This window comes from Ornithorhynchus anatinus, chromosome Y3, assembly GCF_004115215.2.
Source record: "Ornithorhynchus anatinus isolate Pmale09 chromosome Y3, mOrnAna1.pri.v4, whole genome shotgun sequence".
In the NCBI taxonomy this organism is placed as follows: Eukaryota; Metazoa; Chordata; class Mammalia; order Monotremata; family Ornithorhynchidae; genus Ornithorhynchus; species Ornithorhynchus anatinus.
Genome location: NC_053177.1, coordinates 2,333,103 through 2,353,570, shown reverse-complemented (window position 1 = coordinate 2,353,570; position 20,468 = coordinate 2,333,103). Strand labels below are relative to the sequence as shown.

Sequence of the window (20,468 nt, the reverse complement as noted above, 5' to 3'; positions counted from 1 at the left end):
TCCTCACCATCCCTCGGTCTCCTATCCCGCCATCGACCCCTGGGCCACGTCCTCCGCGTCCTGGAATGCCCTCCCTCCTCACCTCCGATAATCGAATTCTCTTCCCCTCTTCAAATCCCTACTTAAAGCTCACCTCCTCCAAGAGGGCTTCCCAGACTTAGCTCCCCCCTTTTTCCCTCTGCTCCCTCTACTCCTCCCTTCACCTCTCCACAGCTAAACCCTCTTCTCCCAAATCATTACTCATTACCATCAGTAATTCCTGGGTGACTGTCGTGTAGGGGACATTTACTTGAGAATGCAAAATAAAATTTTTAACTAGATGATTGGTCCCCTAGGCTTTTCCCTTTACTGCTAATCTCTTGTGGGGAGCTCATCCACTCACCGCCATTCAGCAATCACATTTGGGCAGAGGAATCCCAAGTCTCTCTCCCTCTATTTTTCACTCTCCACTCCTGCCCTCTCCACCCAATCTCATATAATTCCTCCTGTCTCAGGATATCTCCACTTGAGATACCCTAAAGGCAAACTCAAAACTGAACTTCTAATCTTCTCTCTACATCTTCCTTTTTCACCCGACTCTCTAGGCCTCAAGGGCTCTCCATCACCTTGCCCCTTCCTACTTTTCCTCCCTCTCTCTTTCTAGTGCCCACCGCCGCACGCTCCGCTCCTATGCCGCCCAACCTCCTGACCGATCCCTCGGTCTCGCCTATCCCGCCGTCGACCCCTGGCCACGTCCTCCCGTTGGTCCTGAATGCCCTCCCTCCTCACTTCTGACAATCGAATTCTCTTCCCCTCTTCAAATCCCTACTTAAAGCTCACCTCCTACAAGAGGCCTTTCCAGACTGAGCTCCCCCCTTTTTCCTTCTGCTCCCTCTACCCCCCTTCACCTCTCCACAGCTAAACCCTCTTCTCCCCCCTTTCCCTCTCCTCCTCCCCTTCTCCTGTCCCACCCCCTCAGCACTGTGTATATCTTCATCACCCTATTTATTTTGTTTATTTTGTTTAATGAGATGTACATTACCCTGATTCTATTTATTTGCCATTGTTTCTATGAGACGTTCTTCCCCTTGACTCTATTTATTGCCATTGTTCTTGTCTGCCTGTCTCCCCCTATTAGACTGTAAGCCCGTCAAAGGGCAGGGACTGTCTCTATCTGTTGTCGGCTTGAACATTCCAATCGCCTAGTACAGTGCTCTGCACATAGTAATCGCTCAATAAATACTATTAAATGAATGAATGAACCTCTTACCTTTGGGCATTTGATATTCACCCCACCGTCAACCCCACAGCACTTGAAGTAAATATCTTTAAATGATATATTATAGATTACTAATTTAATTCTATAAGTGAATAAATAATGAACTATATAAATAAATTTAATTTGTATGTATACTTTTAGAGACTATATAATATAAATTGACATGGATAAATATATAAAAATAAATGATAAATTTATATGAATAAATAAATCTGCTTGCCTCTCTAGACTGAAAGCTCACTGTAGGTAGTGAACTTGCCTGCTAATTTGGATCAATGAATACTCTCGTAAACACTTAATACAATGCTCTGCACAGAGTATGCCCTCAATAAATACCACTGAGAGATTGATTGATTGGTGACTGATTATTTCTTCTTTACCTTGAGCTGTGATCAGATATTTCATTAGGTGATTCTTGTCCCAAATACACCTCATTAATTTAGATCCAAGTGAGATTTTGAATTCCACATTGGTCTGGCACCACACCTAACTTGTTTTTCTGACAACCAATCACTCGATCAATCAATCAATCGTTCTAATCAAGGCCTTACTGTGTGCACAGCATTGAACTAAGTGCTTGGCAGAGTTCAATATAACAGTATGATAGAGTTGTAAGAAACGTTCTCTGTCCATAACAAGATCACAGTCTAAAGGGGGAGTCAGACATCAGTGTCATTCAATAAATGAATTCCTGATATATTTACAGAGTGCTGAGGGGCTGAGGGAGGGGTGTCTAAAGGGAGCAAATCCAAGTGCAAGAGCAGTGTCGAAGAGGGTGAGGGAAGTGGAAATCACAAATAAGAGATTGGTCCCAGTTTTAGAAAAGGTCTACTTGAAGTTAAAAGAATTTCCAATCCATCTGAAAATAATCTTTTTTTGAAAACACCTGCCACATAGGGCAAATTCATTCTTTACAGAATTTGTGGAGCCATTGCCCATTTTTTACTCTATGCTAATACTGATGATTCATTTTTAATGTCTGTTGTAACCTCCGTGTAATAGAATGTAACAAAATTCCTCCACTACGTGAGGTATTAATAACTGTTTCACTGTAGCTGATATTAGCAAGATTGTTTGTGCAAAGAGAAAAAGACTGAAAGTGGACACTAAAGCTTTGCTCCAAGTGACTACCCAGAAACTTGAACAGATTTGGCAAACGGAGAAAGAGCAGAGGTAAGACTTTCAAGGGATGCCTCTATTTGGTGGATTTATTTTGTGTTTTATCCTGTTTTCTACTTTGTTTTCATGCCAACAAACATTCCAGAGGGATGTGTGTGTGTGTGTGTGTGTGTGTTTTCACTTCTATGCAAACTATTCTCAGCCCGATTCTCACTGGAAGTCAATGAGGTAATTAACAACACAGCCTCTTGAGTATGTCCAGATCCACAGAACTGATGTTTTTATAGCAACAGAAGCTGAAGTCCAGTGGTCAGAATTTATGATGGAGCTGGTCAAATAAAGCCTAGAGGCTCATTCCAACATTCCAATCCCAAGTGACACACTCACCCATTGGACAGTTCATTTATTGAGGGGAAAAACAACCAGATTTACCCCGCAGTTCTGAACTGACTTCAAGCCTGCTGCAAGTGTAGCCAGCAACTGTTAGAATTGTTGAGCTTGCTTATGGCACTGGGGCTGGAATGGAATCCAGGGTTGCTGTGGGAGAAGGTACAGCAATTTGCTGTCTCTGAAAGTTTTTCTTCCTTCCTCATTCTTTACTGTGTGCAGTCCAAACAAGTCCAAACAAGCTATTTACTGAATACCTCACTAGCCAGAATGATTGTCATCCCTGATTTATATACTGACAGTGGATGTTTAATTTTGTCAAATACCAAAATATCAATATCGTGAGTAAGGACAATGAATCACAGAAATGATCAGAGTTTCTTTTCTAAGTTTTTGGGCTGGTTTGATAGTCTTCTTTCAGTAGTACAGTCAGGTCTCCTATCTCACGTTAGCACATTTGAAAATATCTGTAGCTTATTTATTGATTTACATTAATGTCTGACTTTCCCACTAGGCTTTAAGCTCCTTGTGAGCAGGGACCAGGCCTACCAACTCCCCCTTCTAGACTTTGGACCCGTTGTTGGTTAGGGATTGTCTCTGTCCATTCCCGAATTGTACTTTCCAAGAGCTTAGTACCGTCTTCTGCATACAGTGAACGCTCAATAAATATGATTGAATGAAAGGATGTTACTTTGTACTCTCCCAAACACCTAGTACCATGATCTGCACAGAGTAAGTGCTCATTAAAAATGATTGATTTACTGATTGATGTTAGCTGTGGTTTCATGTTACAGGAACCTCATTCTATGGAAAAAAAAATAACATTATGATACTCATGCTTTGATCAGTGCCTCCCAGCCCCCCTCCACCTCCTCAGCACCGCCCCACCCACCAGCCCAATACAGACATACACAGAACCATTTCTTCACACGCACAGCTTCTATGGGTTTCAGCTTTTTAATCATATTATTACTCTATTTTTATTGTGGCACTTATCAAGTACTCACTGTGAATTAGGTTCCATGGTTGATAGAAGATTGGCAGATGAAAAACTGCACCTGTACTGCATGAGGCTCACAATGCATCCAATCTACCTTGAATAGATAAGGAGTCTGAGGTCTGGAAAGTTAAATGATTTGCTCACTGTCACCCAGCAAGGCAGAGACACAGCTGCAACTAGACCCTAAGTCTCCTAATTATTGTCCTATGATCTTTCTATGAGTCCGCACTCCCAAGACACACAAAGAACATTCCCAATTCTTCAGTCTTCAATAATCTTCTGTTCATACTATTTAATCGAAATTGGTGTTGGAGGAAAACTGACTGTACTGATAATTTTTCATTTTCTGTCAGGAATGTCTATTTCCTGTGGATGATGATGGCCTCTAGTTATTTTGCCTTTTCAGGAATATGATCCAAAAAGACTATTCCCTGCACTTTCTGACAATATTTAAGCAATGGGATAAGGATATTCAGAAAACTGAAGAATGCAAAGAAAAATTAGGTGTAGGTATCATACTTTATTTCTTCTAAAACAAATATTTGAATATTCTGTGTTTAAAATGAACCATGAAAAATACAGCAGCTCAGCACCAGGGTTTAGGTTTTCTAGCCTGATGGAAGACCAAGGAACAAACTGGGTACCTTTTCATCCCATCTTTTCTTGTACCTCATTATTTATTATAATAATGATAATAAAAAATTGATAATAACAATTGTAGTATTTCATTCAACCAGTTATATTTGTTGAGCGCTTAATGTGTGCAGAGCACTGTACCAAGTGTTTGGGAATGCACTGTACTACAAAAAACAGTGACATTCCCTGCCCACAAGGAACTCACAGTCTAGAGGTGGGAAGATAGACATCTATACAAGTAAGTAAAATTCCAGATAGGTATATTAGTTTGGGAGTGGGAGAGAGCAAAGGGAGCAATTCAGGGTGACGCAGACGGTGTGGGAGATGACAAATGAATGAATGATGGAGCACTGAATGAAGCACTTGGGAAAGCCTCGTAGTGTTGGAAGACACTTACCCTACCCGCCATGAGCTTTTGATCTAATCAGCAAGGCAGTCCCGAAATGACTAACAGACAGAAGAGGAAAAAAACGGGATATGGAGATGAGTAAGTGGAAATGGAGATGGAGATGAGTAAGTGGTTGAAAAGGGCATTATTCTTCAACTACAAGAGATTCTACTGCGTGTTTGAGCGAGAATTTAACCACATGCTTTTTCTGACAATGCAAGCCTGCCTGCAAGCCACAGTGCAGTCACTTATGGAAGCTAAGTCTCTACACTGGTGAATGGCTCAGCCTTGCGTATGGTGGGTACAGCAACCCGAGTTATATTATCATGCAATTCTGTAAGAATGCATTCCTTGCATTTTAGAAGAACTAGGTCTTAACTTGTCTGCTTATTCAAGGGATTACTAAATTAGTGTATGACAATTTTTTTAAAAAAAGATAAATTTCTAGAATTTTACTCTTCCAGAGCAAGAGAATACATCACAGTTACTTTGACTTTTGTATTTTAGAAGCTGATTTATGAACAACAAAAAGTTTGCCAGCAATTAAGATTGATTCAGAGCCAAAGGCTGAATACAATTAAGCAGATATGTGAACAATTTTCAAAGGTATGGTGAATCATATTAGTGCCCTTGTTATTTGCAGAGGTAACATGTCACCATAGTGGCATGTCCAAAGAGAGCTATTTGTCTTCCGATGAAAATCCTGTCCTTTTCCAGACTTTCCTGTCACTGTAGAAGTCACCACCATGTTTCCCGTCTCACAAACCCATAACCTTGACGTTATCTTTAATCGCTCTCTCTCATTCAACTCACTTATTCAATCCATCACAAAATCATGCCGTTCTCACTTTCACAACATCGCTAAAATCTTCCCTTATCCCTCCATTCAAACTGCTACCACGGTAACACAATCACTCATCCTAACCCACCTGTATTACTTTACCAACCTCCGTGTTGACCTCCCAACCTTCTGCCTCTCCCCTCTCCAGTCCATACTTCACTCGACTTTCTACATTATTATCTTTCTACAGAAACATTCCAGATACCTCACCCTCCTCCTCAAAAGTCTTCAGTGGCTGCCCGTCCACCTCCGTATCAAACAAAACCTCCTCACTATTGGCTTTAGAGCATTCCATCACTTCTCCTTCTCCTACCTCACCTCCCTTCTCTCCTACAACCCAGCCAGCACACTTTGCTCTTTTGGTGCTAATCTCTTCACTGAGCTTCAATCTCACCTGTCTCACTGCAGATCTATGGCCCCCGTCCTGCCTCATGTTTCCCTCCTCAAATACGCCAGAAAATTACTCTCCCCACCCCCACCCCCACCACTACCCTCCTTTAAAGCTTTCTGAAGGCACATCTACTCCAAGAGACCTTCCCTGACTAAGCCCCAATTTTCCTCATCTCCCACTCTCTTCTGGGTCATCCTGACTGGCTCCCTTTGTTCTTTGCCCTCTCCACATCCCAAAGCAATTAGGTATGTATCTGGAATTTAATTTATTTATATTGCTGTCTGCTTATTTCTACTGATGACTGTCTTCCCTCTCTCCCCTCCATAGACTGTGAGCTCATTTTGGGCAGGGATTGTCACTCTTTATTTTTGTACTGTACATTCCCACACCTAATACAGTGCTTGCACAAAGTAAGGGCTTAATCAGTATGATTGAGTGAATGAATGAATGGAATGAATAATTCCCTTGGCCCCCAGATATGGGAGAGGGAGCAGGAAGCCAACGGTGACTCACTTTGTGGTGGTCCTCCTTGAAGACAAAATGAACCAATCAGAGAAAGATTGAGGAGGAACTAATAGGACCAGGTGAGGAGGAAAAGGACATGGGAGGTATGGCACGGGGAAAATAGTGCTGAGGAATCTGGACATACAGAGCACAGGAAGGGCTTGGAAAAGATCGCTGGAGGCCAAAGAGTCCAGCAGCCAGGATTCTGGAAGCATGAGAATCCTGCCCGCAGGTGAGGGGTGTGGGAGAGGGAGACCCAGGGAAAAATGTTTTGAACTGGTTTTGTTTTCATTTGTTATCTTGTTAAGTACTAGGAAATACCGTTGAAATATCAGATCCGGGGGCCTGCCTGCAGTAGGGGCTGAAGGACAAGCTCCGGAAGATGTGGAGACAGGGGGAGCCAGGGAGCCTCAAGCAATGGAGGGAGTTCTTTGCCAGTGGACTACCTGCAGAGAGTCCTGGACAGGGGATGGGAAATGAAATCATCTGGGACCTGTTAACTTCTAGGTTTTTCAGGAGATGCCTAGACGTCAGCCCTACAGTGACAGCAGCAACAGGAGTGCAGGAACTGGGGGGAATAGATGCCTTCAAAATGTTCTTGAGGAGAACGGGAGGAGTGGAGAGCATTAGGATTGAGCAAAGCAGTCCGGGCCCTCCTTCAGTGGCTCTGGAAGCTCATTCATTGTGGATTCGGGGATGGAAATCCTGGATAATGTCACATGCCACAGTGGCAAGTCATGTGCAACAGTAATAGGCTCTTACCTTCCCATGAGACTAGTGGGAAAAATTAGTTTATGCCTCTGCAAGAGTTTGGAGGAATACTGCTGCTCTATCCATTTGGATCTTCCAAGAGATAGGTGAGCTCTAAGTATGCCCATATCCCTTCCACCACCTACCCCCACCCCACTACCTGCTTAGAGAAGCAGCGTGGCTCAGTGGAAAGAGCCCGGGCTTGGAAGTCAGAGGTTGTGGTTTCTAATCCCGGCTCTGCCACTTATCAGCTGTGTGACGTTGGGCAAGTAACTTAACTTCTCTGTACCTCAGTGCCCTCATATGGAAAATGGGGATTAAGACTGTGAGCCCCACGTGGGACAACCCGATTACCTTGTACCTACTCAGCACTTAGAACAGTGCTTGCAACATAGTAATCACCTAACAAATACCAAACTTATTATTATCATTACTATTCACACGCAATCACACACAACCATACATACACACGCTTCTCTCTCTACTCTCCAGATGGTCCATAACCTATTTATGGACTCATTTCGATTAGCCCATTGGATAAAGCTTGGGCCTAGGATTCAGAAGGCCATGTGTTCTAATCCCAGATCTGCCACTTGCATATTCTTTTGACCCTCTGAGACCTTTGTGTTACTTATCTTCTCTTTGACTCAGTTACTTCATCTATAAAATAAAGATTAAGACTGTGAGCCTCATGAGGATAATGGATTGGGTCCGAACTGATGAGCTTACCTCTTTACCGGTTCTCAGTACAATACCTGGCACAAGGAAACACTTCACAAATACTGTAAAAAGTAGCAAATGACACATACCACTTAAAAAAAAACACATCGGTGAAAAGAACCTCACGGGTCCAGAATCTCTTCTTTGGATGGACTCCAGGATACTCCAGGATGCTGATTTGTACATTCCAAGTGCTTAGTACAGTGCTCTACACATAGTCAGCGCTCAATAAATACGAATGAATGAATGAATGAATGAATGAATGAATCCCAGGAGGAATTTGTGCATGGGGGAGCCTGGTTTCATTTGGATCTACAATTAAATCTAAAAGGACAACATCCAGAGGGACCTTTACTCCTCTGTCATACTAAATTCCTAGAGCAGTTTACCTATAGATAAGCTGGAAACTTTACTCCTGAACTTCACGTTGCATGAGATTCATTTGGGATGAAACTCTCACAAATAAAGGGAATAAATTCTTCCAATAGTATGAGGGAGTGGCCAGGTCCTTTCTCCAACAGTTAACTGAGATCGACTCCTTGGGAAAAAATGCTAATCGGTCGCCAAGTCACTAGGACTTTACATCAGTTCCTGCTATAGCCCTGGGAACCTGAAAAACTACTCCAAACCCGGGTGCTTGTAAGCAGTTTTTTCTTTTTTTTTAGGTTGTCTCAGTTGTCTGGTCTCATTTTTGACAGGAGATTGTAACTGAAAAAAAGAAAAATGAAGGGAGGAAGGAAAGGTGGTATGGAGAGGGAAGGAGGAAGGAAGGAAGGGACCGGATAAATGAAGGAGAGAGAGACAGAAAGAGAGAATGTAAAAAAGCTGCTTTATTCCTTCATTTGAGAGTGTGGTTTATATCTTTTTCAAAGTGTAAAATTCCTAGAATTGCTTAGCAAGATGGGTAATTTATGATCACGACTTGAGCACTGAGATGGTTATGCTAGTTAGGTACCAAGTTATGACTGTGTGACTTGTTAAAGTTTTACAAAGATTTACATTTACAAGGGAAAATGTTCTTATTTTTAGGTTAATGAAGAAATGGAAAAGAAAAATGAAATCGTTTTAATAAAATCACAAAATGAAATTGAAAAAGAATTTCTTGCACAACGAAGCAAGATTAGATTGGACAGTGTAAGTAATATCGTCAATCCTTTTTGGTTTACCCAGGCAATTCATCTTAAGATGAACAATTGCTTGGTAATGAGGATCTTCTTTCATTAAACGGGAAAAGCCTTGGAAATATTTCATCACGCCAGATTTTCTTTTCCCAAACATGAATGTTATCACTAAAAAAAGTGGTCATGACTATTCTTTTTCTCTTTAACAGAGAGAGTAAAAGATGGGAAGTTTCCTCATTTGCCTCCAGTCCGTGTAATTTTGAATGCTCTGAGAAGAAAGAATTTATACCTAAGTAATGTGATATAACTGTAACCATTAGCTAAGGGAATTTTAAGTTGTTGCTGTGCTTTAAAAACTTTCAAGTTCCTAAACCTGAAGTTTTAAATAGGTAGTTAATGAAATGCTTGAATCTCTATCATAGAGTCCACCGGTGTAAACAAAAGAATGTCTTATGTATATTACACATCTGAACTGGGTACTTTCGCTTAAATATTACTAACATTGTAAAAATGACAAATGTTTTGGTATTTGGTGAATATTTTTTCAACCTGAACAGTGAAAAAGCCTACTTGGTGCCAATAAAAATTTGGTCGATTTTACATTTGGGTCCTTATTTTAGCATAAATAACCAGAGATCAGTGATAAAAGGTGTGAATGAAAGGCAGGGCACGTGTCTACCAACTCTGGGGTAAGCACTCAGTAAAGGTCACTGATCATTGGTGTGGCATTTGCCAGATCCAAAAAAGGCCCAAAACCACTCTGATGTAGTTAGGGTCCATTTTGTGCACATTTCTAAAATTAATTTAGGAGAGTTACAGAACAGACTTGAAGAGACTATAAGATCAAACGAATCAGGAAACATTGTGACTTAGTGTAAAAAGCACGGGCCTGGGAGTCAGGGGACCTGGGTTCTAATCCTGTCTCCACCACATACCTGGTAGGTATCCTTAACTTCTCTCTGCCTCACTTTCCTCATCTGCAAAATGGGGATTTATTCATTCACTCAATCATTCATTCATTCAATAGCATTTATTGAGCACTTACTATGTGCAGAGCACTGTATTAAGCGCTTGGAATGTAAAATTCGACAACAAATAGAAATAATCCGTGACCAATAAGGGGCTCACAGTCTAAATGGAGGAGACTGTCAGCAAAGAAAAAACAGAACAAAACAAAACAAGCAGACATTATTAAGATTATTAGAATCACAGAGATATACACATCATTAACAAAATCAATAGAGTAATAATGAGTGTATATGAATATGCCCATTGCTGAGGGGAGGGAGTGGGGGAAGGAAGGAGCATGTGAGGGGGGGAATTTGGAGGGGAGAAGGAGCAGAGGGAAAGGGGGGGGCTCAGTCTGGGAAGGCCTCCTGGAGGAGGTGAGTTCTCAGTAGAGCTTTGAAGAGGGGAAGAGAGTTAGTTTGACAGATATGAAGAGGGAGGGCATTGCAGGACAGCGGTAGGACGTGGGCCAGGGGGGAGACGGCCTGACAAGCACGAATGGGGGACTGTGAGGAGGTGAGCGGCAGAGGAGCAGAGTGTGGGAATGAGCCATAGAAAGAGAGAAGGGAGGGGAGGTAGGAGGGGGCAAGGTGATGGAGAACTTTGAAGCCAAGAGTGAGGAGTTTTTGTTTCATGCCAAGGCTGATAGGCAACCACTGGAGGTTTTTGAGGAGTGGAGTGACTTGCCCAGAGCGTTTCTGTATGAAGACGATCCAGGCAGCAGAATGAAGAATAAACTAAAGCGGGGAGAGACAGGAGGAAGGGAGATCTAAGACAAGGCTGACACAATAATCCACTCAGGGTATTATGAGAACTTGTTACCAGCAAGGTAGCAGTTTGGATGGAGAAGGTGGATCTTGGCGATTTTTTGAAGGTGAGACCAACAGGTCTTGGTGACAGATTGCATGTGTGGGGTGAATGAGAGAGCAGAGTCAAGCATGACACCAAGTTATTGGGCCTGAGAGACGGGAAGGATAGTAATGCCATCCACAGTGACAGGGAAGTCGGGGAGAGGACAGGGTTTGGGAGGGAAGATAAGGAGCTCAGTCTTAGACTTGTTGAGATTTAGTTGGCAGGCATCCTGGTGGAGACCTTGCCAAAGGAAGGAGGAGACACGAGCCTGGAGGGAGGGCGAGAGAACAGGGAAGAAGATGTAGATTTGGGTGTCATCTGCATAGAGTTGATAGTTGAAGATATGTTATCTCATGGGCCTGTTACTTGGACTGCAAGCATGGTATGGGGCCTGGTGATCTCGTATCTACCCCCAGAACATAGTTCAGTGCTTGGCACATAGTTAAGCCCTTAGTAAATTCCATAGGCATTATCACTGTTGTCATCATTATCATCATCATCATCATCACTATCACCATCATTATTTTTTTCATTATACTTTTACTAATTAATGCCATGTCAAAGTAAATCCAACATAAATTATTAATCCTACGAATGGCGCTAGATTTAATTATAAAATGTACTGATGGTGATTTCTATGGAGTCAGCAATGGGGGTACAATTTTCCTGAGAGGCTCTGAATGGTTTATGATGTTATTCATTCATTCATTCAATAGTATTTATTGAGCGCTTACTATGTGCAGAGCACTGTACTCAGCGCTTGGAAGGTACAAATCGGTCACAGATAGAGACAGTGCCTGCCTCTACGTGAGATCGACTTATGGAGACCGAGTTAGAGGAGAGAGGTGTGTGGACTAGATTGTAGGAGGGTGCCTGGTAATTGAATGCTTTATTGCTCATGAAAGAGAGTTTCAGTTTGACGCAGACTTGGATGGACAACCACTGTGGGTTCTTGAGGTGTGAGGGAGCATAGACTTTAGTAATGCTGTGAAAGTTGAACTGACAGGATTTGGTGACAGGTTGAATATGTGGGTTGAAGGAGAGATGTGTTGATGATAATGCCAATGTCACTGGCTGGTAAGACAGAAAAGACAGTGGTGCTGTCTACAGTGATGGGAAAACCATTAGGAGGACAGGGTTTGAGTGGGAAGATAAGGAATTCTGTTTTGGACAAGTTAAGGTGGAGATGTCAGGGGGACATCCAAGTAGAGATCTTAAAGACAGTAGGAAAAGCGAGATGCAGAGAGGAGGAGAGGAAGAGGGCTGGAGACAGAGATTTGGGAACCGCCACGTAGAGGCGGTAGTTCGTGGAAGGGGAGTGAAGAGAAGTGGACCCAGAACTGAGACTTGAGGGTTTCCCACAGTTAGAGGATGGCAGGCAGAGGAAGAGTTCATGATCGAAACTGAGACTGAGCAGCCAATGGGACAGGAGGAGAACCAGGAGAGGACAGTGTCAGCGATGCTGAGGTTGGATAATGTTTCCAGGAGAAGGGGTAGGTCAACGGTATTGAAGGCAGCTGCAAGTTCGAGGAGAATTAGAGTGGAGTCGAGGCTCTTGCATTTGCCTAGAAGATCACTGGTGACTACTGAGAGGGTGGTTTGCAGGGGGTCAAGGAGAGGATTGGAAGAGTGGAACTCAGGGACTCAGGTGTAAACAATTCACTTCAAGGAGTTTGGAGAGGAACGGTAGGAGGGAGAAGGGGAGATAACTGGAGGGAGCACTGAAGTCACAGGAGAGTTTTCTTAGGATGGGGTCACGGGTCTGAACAGATAAGTTTGAAAGCAATGGGGAGGAAGTCATTGGAGAAGGGACAGCTGAAGATGACGGCCAGGCAGGGATAAAAGGGAGGGGGACAAGGGCTTGGAGAAGTTGTGAAGAGATGAGATCCGATGCACAGGTGGAGGGTGTGGATTTTGAGGGGAGGCAATGGAGTGTTCAATAGATTTTAGACTCCATTCAACGTGCTGGTTCGACCTCCGTTGATCAAAAAATTAAAGTTTCTAAAGCAGGAATGATGAAAGGAGATGATGATGGAGAAGCAGCGTGGCTCAGTGGAAAGAGCACGGGCTTTGGACTCAGAGTTCATGGGTTCGAATCCCAGCTCGGCCACTTGTCAGCTGTGTGACTTGGGGCAAGTCACTTAACTTCTCTGTGCCTCAGTTACCTCATCTGTAAAATGGGGATTAAGACTGTGAGCCCCACGTGGGACAACCTGATTCCCCTGTGTCTACCCCAGCGCTTAGAACAGTGCTCGGCACATAGTAAGCACTTAACAAATACCAACATTATTATTATTATGAAAGGAGGTTTTCTGCACAAATTAGAATTGGTTATCCCTTTGAGAGCACACAAGAGACTGCTCATTTAGGAATGCTACATGTTTATATGATCTGCCAAGTCTTCCATCTTTTGACTCAACAATCGTATTATGCAAAACATTAAATGAAGTGTCTTTGACTGTTCGTGTTATTCAGTTGTTTCTACTACCATTGAGGAAATCCTTTGAACTTGCACTGAAGCCTCGTTTCCTGGTCAATCCAGAAAACGATTTCTATGTTAGCATCATAGTTTCTCCAAATATGTATAACAGTGACGAGTAAATAGGGTTATTAAACTAGGTAGCAAATGCCGATATCCACTGGGTCTGATGGTCTTTGGATAATGGAAAGAACAAGGGATAATCAAAAGGAAGTTGGCAAGTGCTTTTTTGATTACAGTAAGGTCTTTGTGTGTAATCAAGAGAAACTCGAGCACATTAAGGAAAATGGGCATGCCAGACCATTTATACAGAATCTGTATACGCTACAATAAGAGCAGAATATTGAGCACCAGATATGTTTCTCATTAGTAAGGGTTCAAGACAAGGTTTATCATTAGTAAAGGTGAAATCTAACCACCTTACCTGTTCATGCTTTACCCCGAATATCTAATGAGAGAAACTAGAGTGGATGAAGATGAACGTGGAGTAAAGATTGGAGGAAGGAACATAAAGGACTTTCATTATGCAGATGATAAAACCCTACTAGCAGAAAGTGAAGAAGATTTGAAGGGTTTATTATTAAAAGATAAGGAACTGAGGGAAAAGATGGATCTATATTTGAATGTCAAGAAAATAAAGATCCTGACAACTGGAAGTGTTAACACATTGGTAGAGGATGGAGGGAAGACTGAAATGGTTGACAATTTTCCTCTCCTAGGATCGAGAATCAACAATAAAGGAACCAGTAATCAAGAAACATGCTGAGGATTAATGTTGGGAAGACTACTATGACTACCCTAGAAAAGGTCATGATACATGCCAATGTACCAATTGCCAGAAAAATACAAATTGTCAATTCTGGGGTGTTTCCACTGACAATATATGGACCCAAAACTAGTCAGTGAAAACGAAAACACCCCAGGATGGAAAGAACATCAATTCTATTGAAGTGTGGAGTGGGGGAAGGCTTTTGTGTACCATGGACTGCCCAAAAATCAAACAAATGGATTTTAGAGTAATTTAAACCAAATTGGTCTTTGGCAGGCCAAATAACTCGACTTAGATTAGCACATTTTGGACACATCATCAGGAGGACTAACTCTTTAGAGAAGGCACTATGGCTAGGGAAAGTCCAGGGAAACAGAGGAAAAAGCAGACCATCAGCTAGATGGATAGAAACTGTAACGTTAATGAAAAAATCTTCAGAAAGGTCATGGATTAAGGCAGGGGACAGGATGTTCTGGAGAAAGCATATCCATGGAATCGCTATGAATCAGAAACGAGTAGATGACACTTAATAATAAGGCAATGATGAAAGTGAAGTAACTGTTTCCATGCAACTGCCACCGTAAAGTGGCCCTGCAGGGTTGCGATCTGCCTAACAAGGCAACACATTGGTTTGCGAATGTGTTTGGGCATTCTACTTGATCTACCAAATCTGAGTTTTAAGAGGTTGAATACCTCTTCACCATGGAACTCCCTCTCCTATTACTCCATATTTTACATACTGATGCTGGCCTGGCATCAGTGCTCAGCACATACTAAGCACTTAACGAATACCAACATTATTATTTTTATCAGTCTGTTGGTCCACTCCCCGCCCCGGAATCAGGCATGTGACACAATCCACACCCATACCAAGTCCCGACCCTCAACAAATGGAAGAATGTAAGCCTCATTGCCCATCAGAGGCGTTTGTGACCAGAATTGAGGCCCACGGCGAGGGAGGAGGGAAGGCGAGAAGTTGTGAGCGGTGGTGGACAAGAGGGTGGCTGAGGCAATTCTGGGCCGGGCCAGGTCCTTGGAGGAAGAGTCGGGTTGGGTGCATGGATGAGGGTGAGAAGTGGGTGGCCTTGTTGTACGTTGGGCTCGGTGGAGGAAGTATGGGCACGAAGGTTGGGTAAGACCTTCCCCAGTAGGGACAGTGCAATTTCCAGGCTGCCCTTCCCGGCACTCAGATTCAACTAATGTTAAATTGTGAATTTTTGTTGCAGGATTGTGGCAGTATTGACTAATGGAAAGGAAGGGAAGGAGGATGGTGAAATGGGGAAAAAGAGTTGGGTAGAGGAGTGCTGTACCCGGGGTAGGCAGGCTTGATACTGCACACTGCCTCAAGCACAGATTCACAGTGCCACCTTTATCTGCATCTTAAAAATTTTCAAAAACCCCAAAAGGACTTTCAAAAAGCTTCTGGAGATTAAAAAAAAACATATAAACATTCCATGTCCTCCAAAGCTTAAATTTTTAGAGATTAAGCCAAGGTAAAAGGATCGGTGTGATCATAAATAGACTAATCAAATAAAACCCGAAATGTCTGAAGAATACCTTATCCCTCCAGTCCCTCCCTCCACCAAATCCTTCCTTTGCAGGTCTGATTTCCTTTGCCAAAGTATCCTCTCCACCTCATCCTCTTTGTTCTCTCTGGTGCTCATGGTAACTAGCACTCTGTCCGGATCTTCAATAATTCTCCTTTTTCAATGATAAATCAACATACTTACCAATTACTGTTTCATGTTCTGGGAAAACTACTGGAAGCTGCAATTCCTTTGGGTAACACTCAAAACAGTTGTTACCATTAGTAAAATCATCTTTCCTGAGAACCTATCACCGGAAAATCCTTCAAAATGTAAATTACTTTTCTATGCTCTTTGCAAAAGGTGGAAACTGGTTTCTGTTTGTCCTATCCTCCCCTGAACCTCCGTCCTTGCCATCTCCCTCCCTCTCCTTGCCTCCTCCCCAGGCTGCCTCTCACTTAGAACAGCTCTTCTCTTACACCTTCTGGGTCCTGCTTACCATCCTCAGCCTCACCTGCTGATGCCATAACTCTGATTCCCCTAATATCCCTTACCGGAAAGAAGAAGGCATTAGAAAAGGGAGAAGAGGCAAGCACCAACAAGACTCTCCTCCTGCGGAGAGGTCTCGAAAAATAATTAACATTTCAAATTGTTTATCAGGTGGGTAAGGTAAGGACACTTCTTCAACCAGAAAAACAAAAAGGGTAGCAGAGGAGGGACCTTTAAGAACAAAGCTGGGAGGTCATCTTGTAGGGGCCAAGCCAGACCCTGGGTGGAGGTAGCAATAGCAGATGGAGAGGAAAGGGTGGATTCTAGAGATATTGTAAACGTAGAGCCGACAGGTTTCCCTGCCCAACAGGGACTTTCAATCTAGACAACTCTCTGCCTTTCTTCTGCAAAACAGGGAAGATAGTACCTACCTTTCTCTGCCTTATAGGCTCTTCATTCAATCATTCATTCAACGGTATTTTCTAAGCACTCATTTTGTACAGAGCACTGTATTAAGCTCTTGGGAGAATACAAGGTACGAATAAATTAGGATAACCAATGTGAAAGTACTTCGGGAATAAAAGTACTTGATAGAAACAATTTGAAAGTAACTGAAACTCTGATTATTGTGATGAACATTAATGTTATCCACTAGTATTTTAGTTATGCGACCCCCCGAGCCCTTTACAATATCGCCAAGATCCGCCCTTTCCTCTCCACCCAAACGGCTACCTTACTGCTACAGGCTCTCGTTATATCCCGGCTAGACTACTGTGTCAGCCTTCTCTCTGACCTCCCTTCCTCCTCTCTCGCCCCGCTCCGGTCTATTCTTCACTCCGCTGCCCGGCTCATCTTCCTGCAGAAACGATCGGGGCCTGTCACTCCCCTTCTTAAACAACTCCAGTGGTTGCCTATCAACCTCCGCTCCAAACAAAAACTCCTCACTCTGGGCTTCAAGGCTCTACATCACCTTGCCCCTTCCTACCTCTCCTCCCTTCTCTCTTTCTACCGCCCACCCCGCACCCTCTGCTTCTCTGCCGCCCACCTCCTCACCGTCTCTCGGTCTCGCCTATCCCGCCGTCGACCCCCGGGTCACGTCCTCCCGCGGTCCTGGAACGCCCTCCCTCCTCACCTCCGCCAAACTGATTCTCTTCCCCTCTTCGAAACCCTACTTAAAACTCAACTCCTCCAAGAGGCTTTCCCAGACTGAGCTCCTCTTCTCCCTGTACTCCCTCTACCACCCCCCCTTCACCTCTCTGCAGCTAAACCCTCTTTTCCCCCTTTCCCTCTGCTCCTCCCCCTCTCCCTTCCCATCCCCTCGGCACTGTACTCGTCCGCTCAACTGTATATATTTCCATTATCCTATTTATTTTGTTAATGAATTGTACATTGCCTCGATTCTATTTAGTTGCCATTGTTTTTACGAGATGTTCTTCCCCTTGACTCTATTTACTGCCATTGTTCTTGTCTGTCCGTCTCCCCCGATTAGACTGTAAACCCGTCAAACAGCAGGGACTGTCTCTATCTGTTGCCGACTTGTTCATTCCGAGCGCTTAGTACAGTGCTCTGCACATAGTAAGCGCTCAATAAACACTATTGAATGAATGAATGAATGAACATTGTGCTTCCCTGCTCGGCCCTGGGGACATTGTGTCCCCCGATCGGGCCCGGGGACATTGGGCTCCCCAACCGTCCCCTCCTACTCCATCTGAAGCGGCCATTTTGGGAAACCCTCACTCCCTCTTCCCCCGTGAGGTGATTCATCTCCCCCGCCCCCGACCCAGGCGACGATGTCCTTGTTCTCACTGTGTTACCTTACCTTAGCCGCCGCCTACGCCCGCAACCCACCCCGGACAACTTCAGGGCCCCCGCTGCCGCCTCAGAGGCATTTAGTCATGAGCCCCGGGACTCTCCCTGGCGCTAGCCGCTTGACTTTGAGTTTGATCAGGTCGACCCTTAATCAAGTCGACCCCCGACCCTGGTCATCGCCTGCTTATTAACACTATTGTATTGTATCATACTGTATCATGTTGCTATATTACCGATTTCGCTTGTTATTGTTTATTGTTGTCAGTGCTGCCACCCACCTCTCTGGCCTCACCATGTCGCGGCACCCCCCCCTCCTGCCCCTTCCTATCATCCCCTTCCCCTTCCCCTCTCTCGCCCAGCTCTTTCCAGCTCTCTTTTCTGCCTCCTCCCCCTTCCTCTCCCCCGCCCTAAAACCCTGCTTTACCCGCGCCACTCCTCTTCCCCCTACCCCTACGCTCCCCCCACCAAACCCCCCTCCTCTAACCCTCCCCCCTTTCCTCTTCCCCACCCACGCCCCATCCCAGGCCTCTTGTCCCTCTGCCACCCCTCCTCCCCCCTCCCCGTCCAGGGTCCCGCCACCTCCTTGCCATCCAAACCCTCCCCGCCCCCGCGCCCATCCAAACCCTCCTCTCCCCCCCCCCCCCCGCACCCAAAGCTACTTTCAAGTTTGGCCTCTGGAACCCCCGCTCCATTACAGGTAAACTACCTTTCATCCATGACTCTTTCCTTTCCCGCTCTCTCATCGTCCTCGCCCTTTCGGAAACCTGGCTCACTCCTGAAGACACGGTCTCCGCCGCTGCTCTCTCCAGCGGTGGCCTCTCCTTCTCCCACTCCCCCAGACTCACCGGTAAGGGAGGAGGCGTCGGCTTCCTCTCTCACCCCGTTGCCGCTTCCACACTATCCATTCTCCCCCTTCCCTCTCCTTCCCCTCCTTCGAAGCCCATATCATTCGCCCCTACCACCCCCTCCAGATACTTTTGCTGTCATCTACCGCCCTCTTGGTCCCACCCCCGACTTCTTCAACCACCTAGACCCCTTTCTCACCTTCCTTCTCTCCTTCTCTCTGCCCACTCTGATCCTCGGTGACCTCAACATCCACATGGATGTACCCGATGACTCCTCTGCCGCCTGCCTGCTATCCCTGCTCGACTCTGCCGACCTCCTGCTCCACCATACCGCGCCCACTCACCGATTCGGTCACACCATCGATCTCGTCATCTCCTAACGCTGCACTACCTCCTCCTCCACCAACTCGGAAATCCCTCTCTCGGACCGTAACCTTCTCACCTGCCTCATCTCTCACACTCCCTCCCCCTGCAAATCTTTGCTATTCCCCCACAGAGACCTCCGCTCTCGTGATCCCACAAATCTCTCCAAAAGCACCTCTCCCCACCTTGCCCCCCGTCCTCACTTCCCACTCTCGATGATCAGGTCTCCACTCATCTCAACTCTCTCGGCCCCCTTTCCCTCCGCCGCTCTCGCTCCACTAACCCACAGCCCTGGATCACCTCCTCTGTCCGCCTCCTACGCTCCTATGCTCGAGCTGCCGAGCGCTGCTGGCGAAAGTCCAATCACCAAGCCGACCTCATACATTTCAAATTTCTCCTTTCCTCCCTGAACTCTGCCCTCTCCTCCGTCAGGCAAAACTTCTTCTCCTCCCTCATCGACACCCATGCCGGTCACCCCCGCCAATTATTCCGGACCTTTAACTTTCTCCTTAGGCCCCCTGTTCCTCCCCCTCCCCCATCTCTCACCCCCAATGATCTGGCCACCTACTTCATCACAAAAATCAACACAATCAGGTCTGAGCTCCCCAAAGTCACCCCTCCTCCTCTTGCCGCCCCCCCCAGCTCTCTTCCCTACTTTCCCACCCTTCCCTGCAGTATCCTCAGAGGAGATCTCCTCCCTCCTCGCAAGTGCCACCCCCTCCATCCGCGCCTCGGACCCCATTCCCGCTCACTCTGTAAAAGCCATCGCCCCTGCCCTCCTCCCTTCCTTAACTTCTATCTTTAACCACTTAATCTCCAGTGGTTCCTTCCCCTCTGCCTTCAAACAAGCCCAAGTCTCCTCCATCCTAAAAAAAAACCCCTCTCTCGACCCCACTTCCCTTTCCACTTACCGCCCTATCTCCCTACCACCCTTCCTTTCCAAAATCCTAGAACGAGTCATCTACACTTGCTGCCTTGAATTCCTTAATTTCCATTCTTTCCTGGACCCCCTCCAATCTGGCTTCCGTCCCCTCCACTCTACCGAGACTGCTCTCTCTAAGGTCACCCATGACCTCCTTCTTGCCAAATCCAATGGCTCCTACTCCATTCTAATCCTCCTTGACCTCTCAGCTGCCTTTGACACTGTCGACCATCCCCTTCTCCTCCGCACTCTTATCTCACCTTGGCTTCACGGACTCCGTCCTCTCCCGGT

The 20,468-nt window shown here is 45.1% G+C and overlaps 1 protein-coding gene across 3 annotated transcripts; it reads left to right on the top strand.

The window, feature by feature from the left end:
- The first annotated feature begins 2,098 nt into the window (after window positions 1-2,098).
- LOC114808691 (synaptonemal complex protein 3-like) lies at window positions 2,099-9,715 on the top strand. 3 transcript variants are annotated; one of them, XM_029056499.2, is made up of 5 exons: window positions 2,099-2,431; window positions 4,118-4,270; window positions 5,296-5,394; window positions 9,024-9,128; window positions 9,325-9,715. In XM_029056499.2, exons 2-5 carry the CDS (start codon window positions 4,175-4,177, stop codon window positions 9,331-9,333), a joined length of 309 nt encoding a protein of 102 aa, XP_028912332.1. In that variant the 5' UTR covers window positions 2,099-2,431; window positions 4,118-4,174; the 3' UTR covers window positions 9,334-9,715. The 3 variants fall into 3 exon arrangements, 2 of the variants coding, with proteins under 2 accessions (XP_028912332.1, XP_028912331.1); XM_029056498.2 differs by having other exon boundaries at window positions 2,108-2,431; window positions 4,171-4,270; XR_003756501.2 differs by lacking the exon at window positions 9,024-9,128 and having other exon boundaries at window positions 2,112-2,431; window positions 4,171-4,270.
- Window positions 9,716-20,468: the final 10,753 nt, after the last annotated feature.

Excerpts from the sequence above, each read along its gene's own strand:
- LOC114808691 (XM_029056499.2), top strand. The coding sequence starts at position 4,175 with ATGATCCAAAAAGACTATTCCCTGCACTTTCTGACAATATTTAAGCAA. Across the intron at positions 4,271-5,295 it reads AATGCAAAGAAAAATTAGGT|AAGCTGATTTATGAACAACA; the intron begins GTAGGTATCATA and ends TTTGTATTTTAG. Across the intron at positions 5,395-9,023 it reads TATGTGAACAATTTTCAAAG|GTTAATGAAGAAATGGAAAA; the intron begins GTATGGTGAATC and ends TCTTATTTTTAG.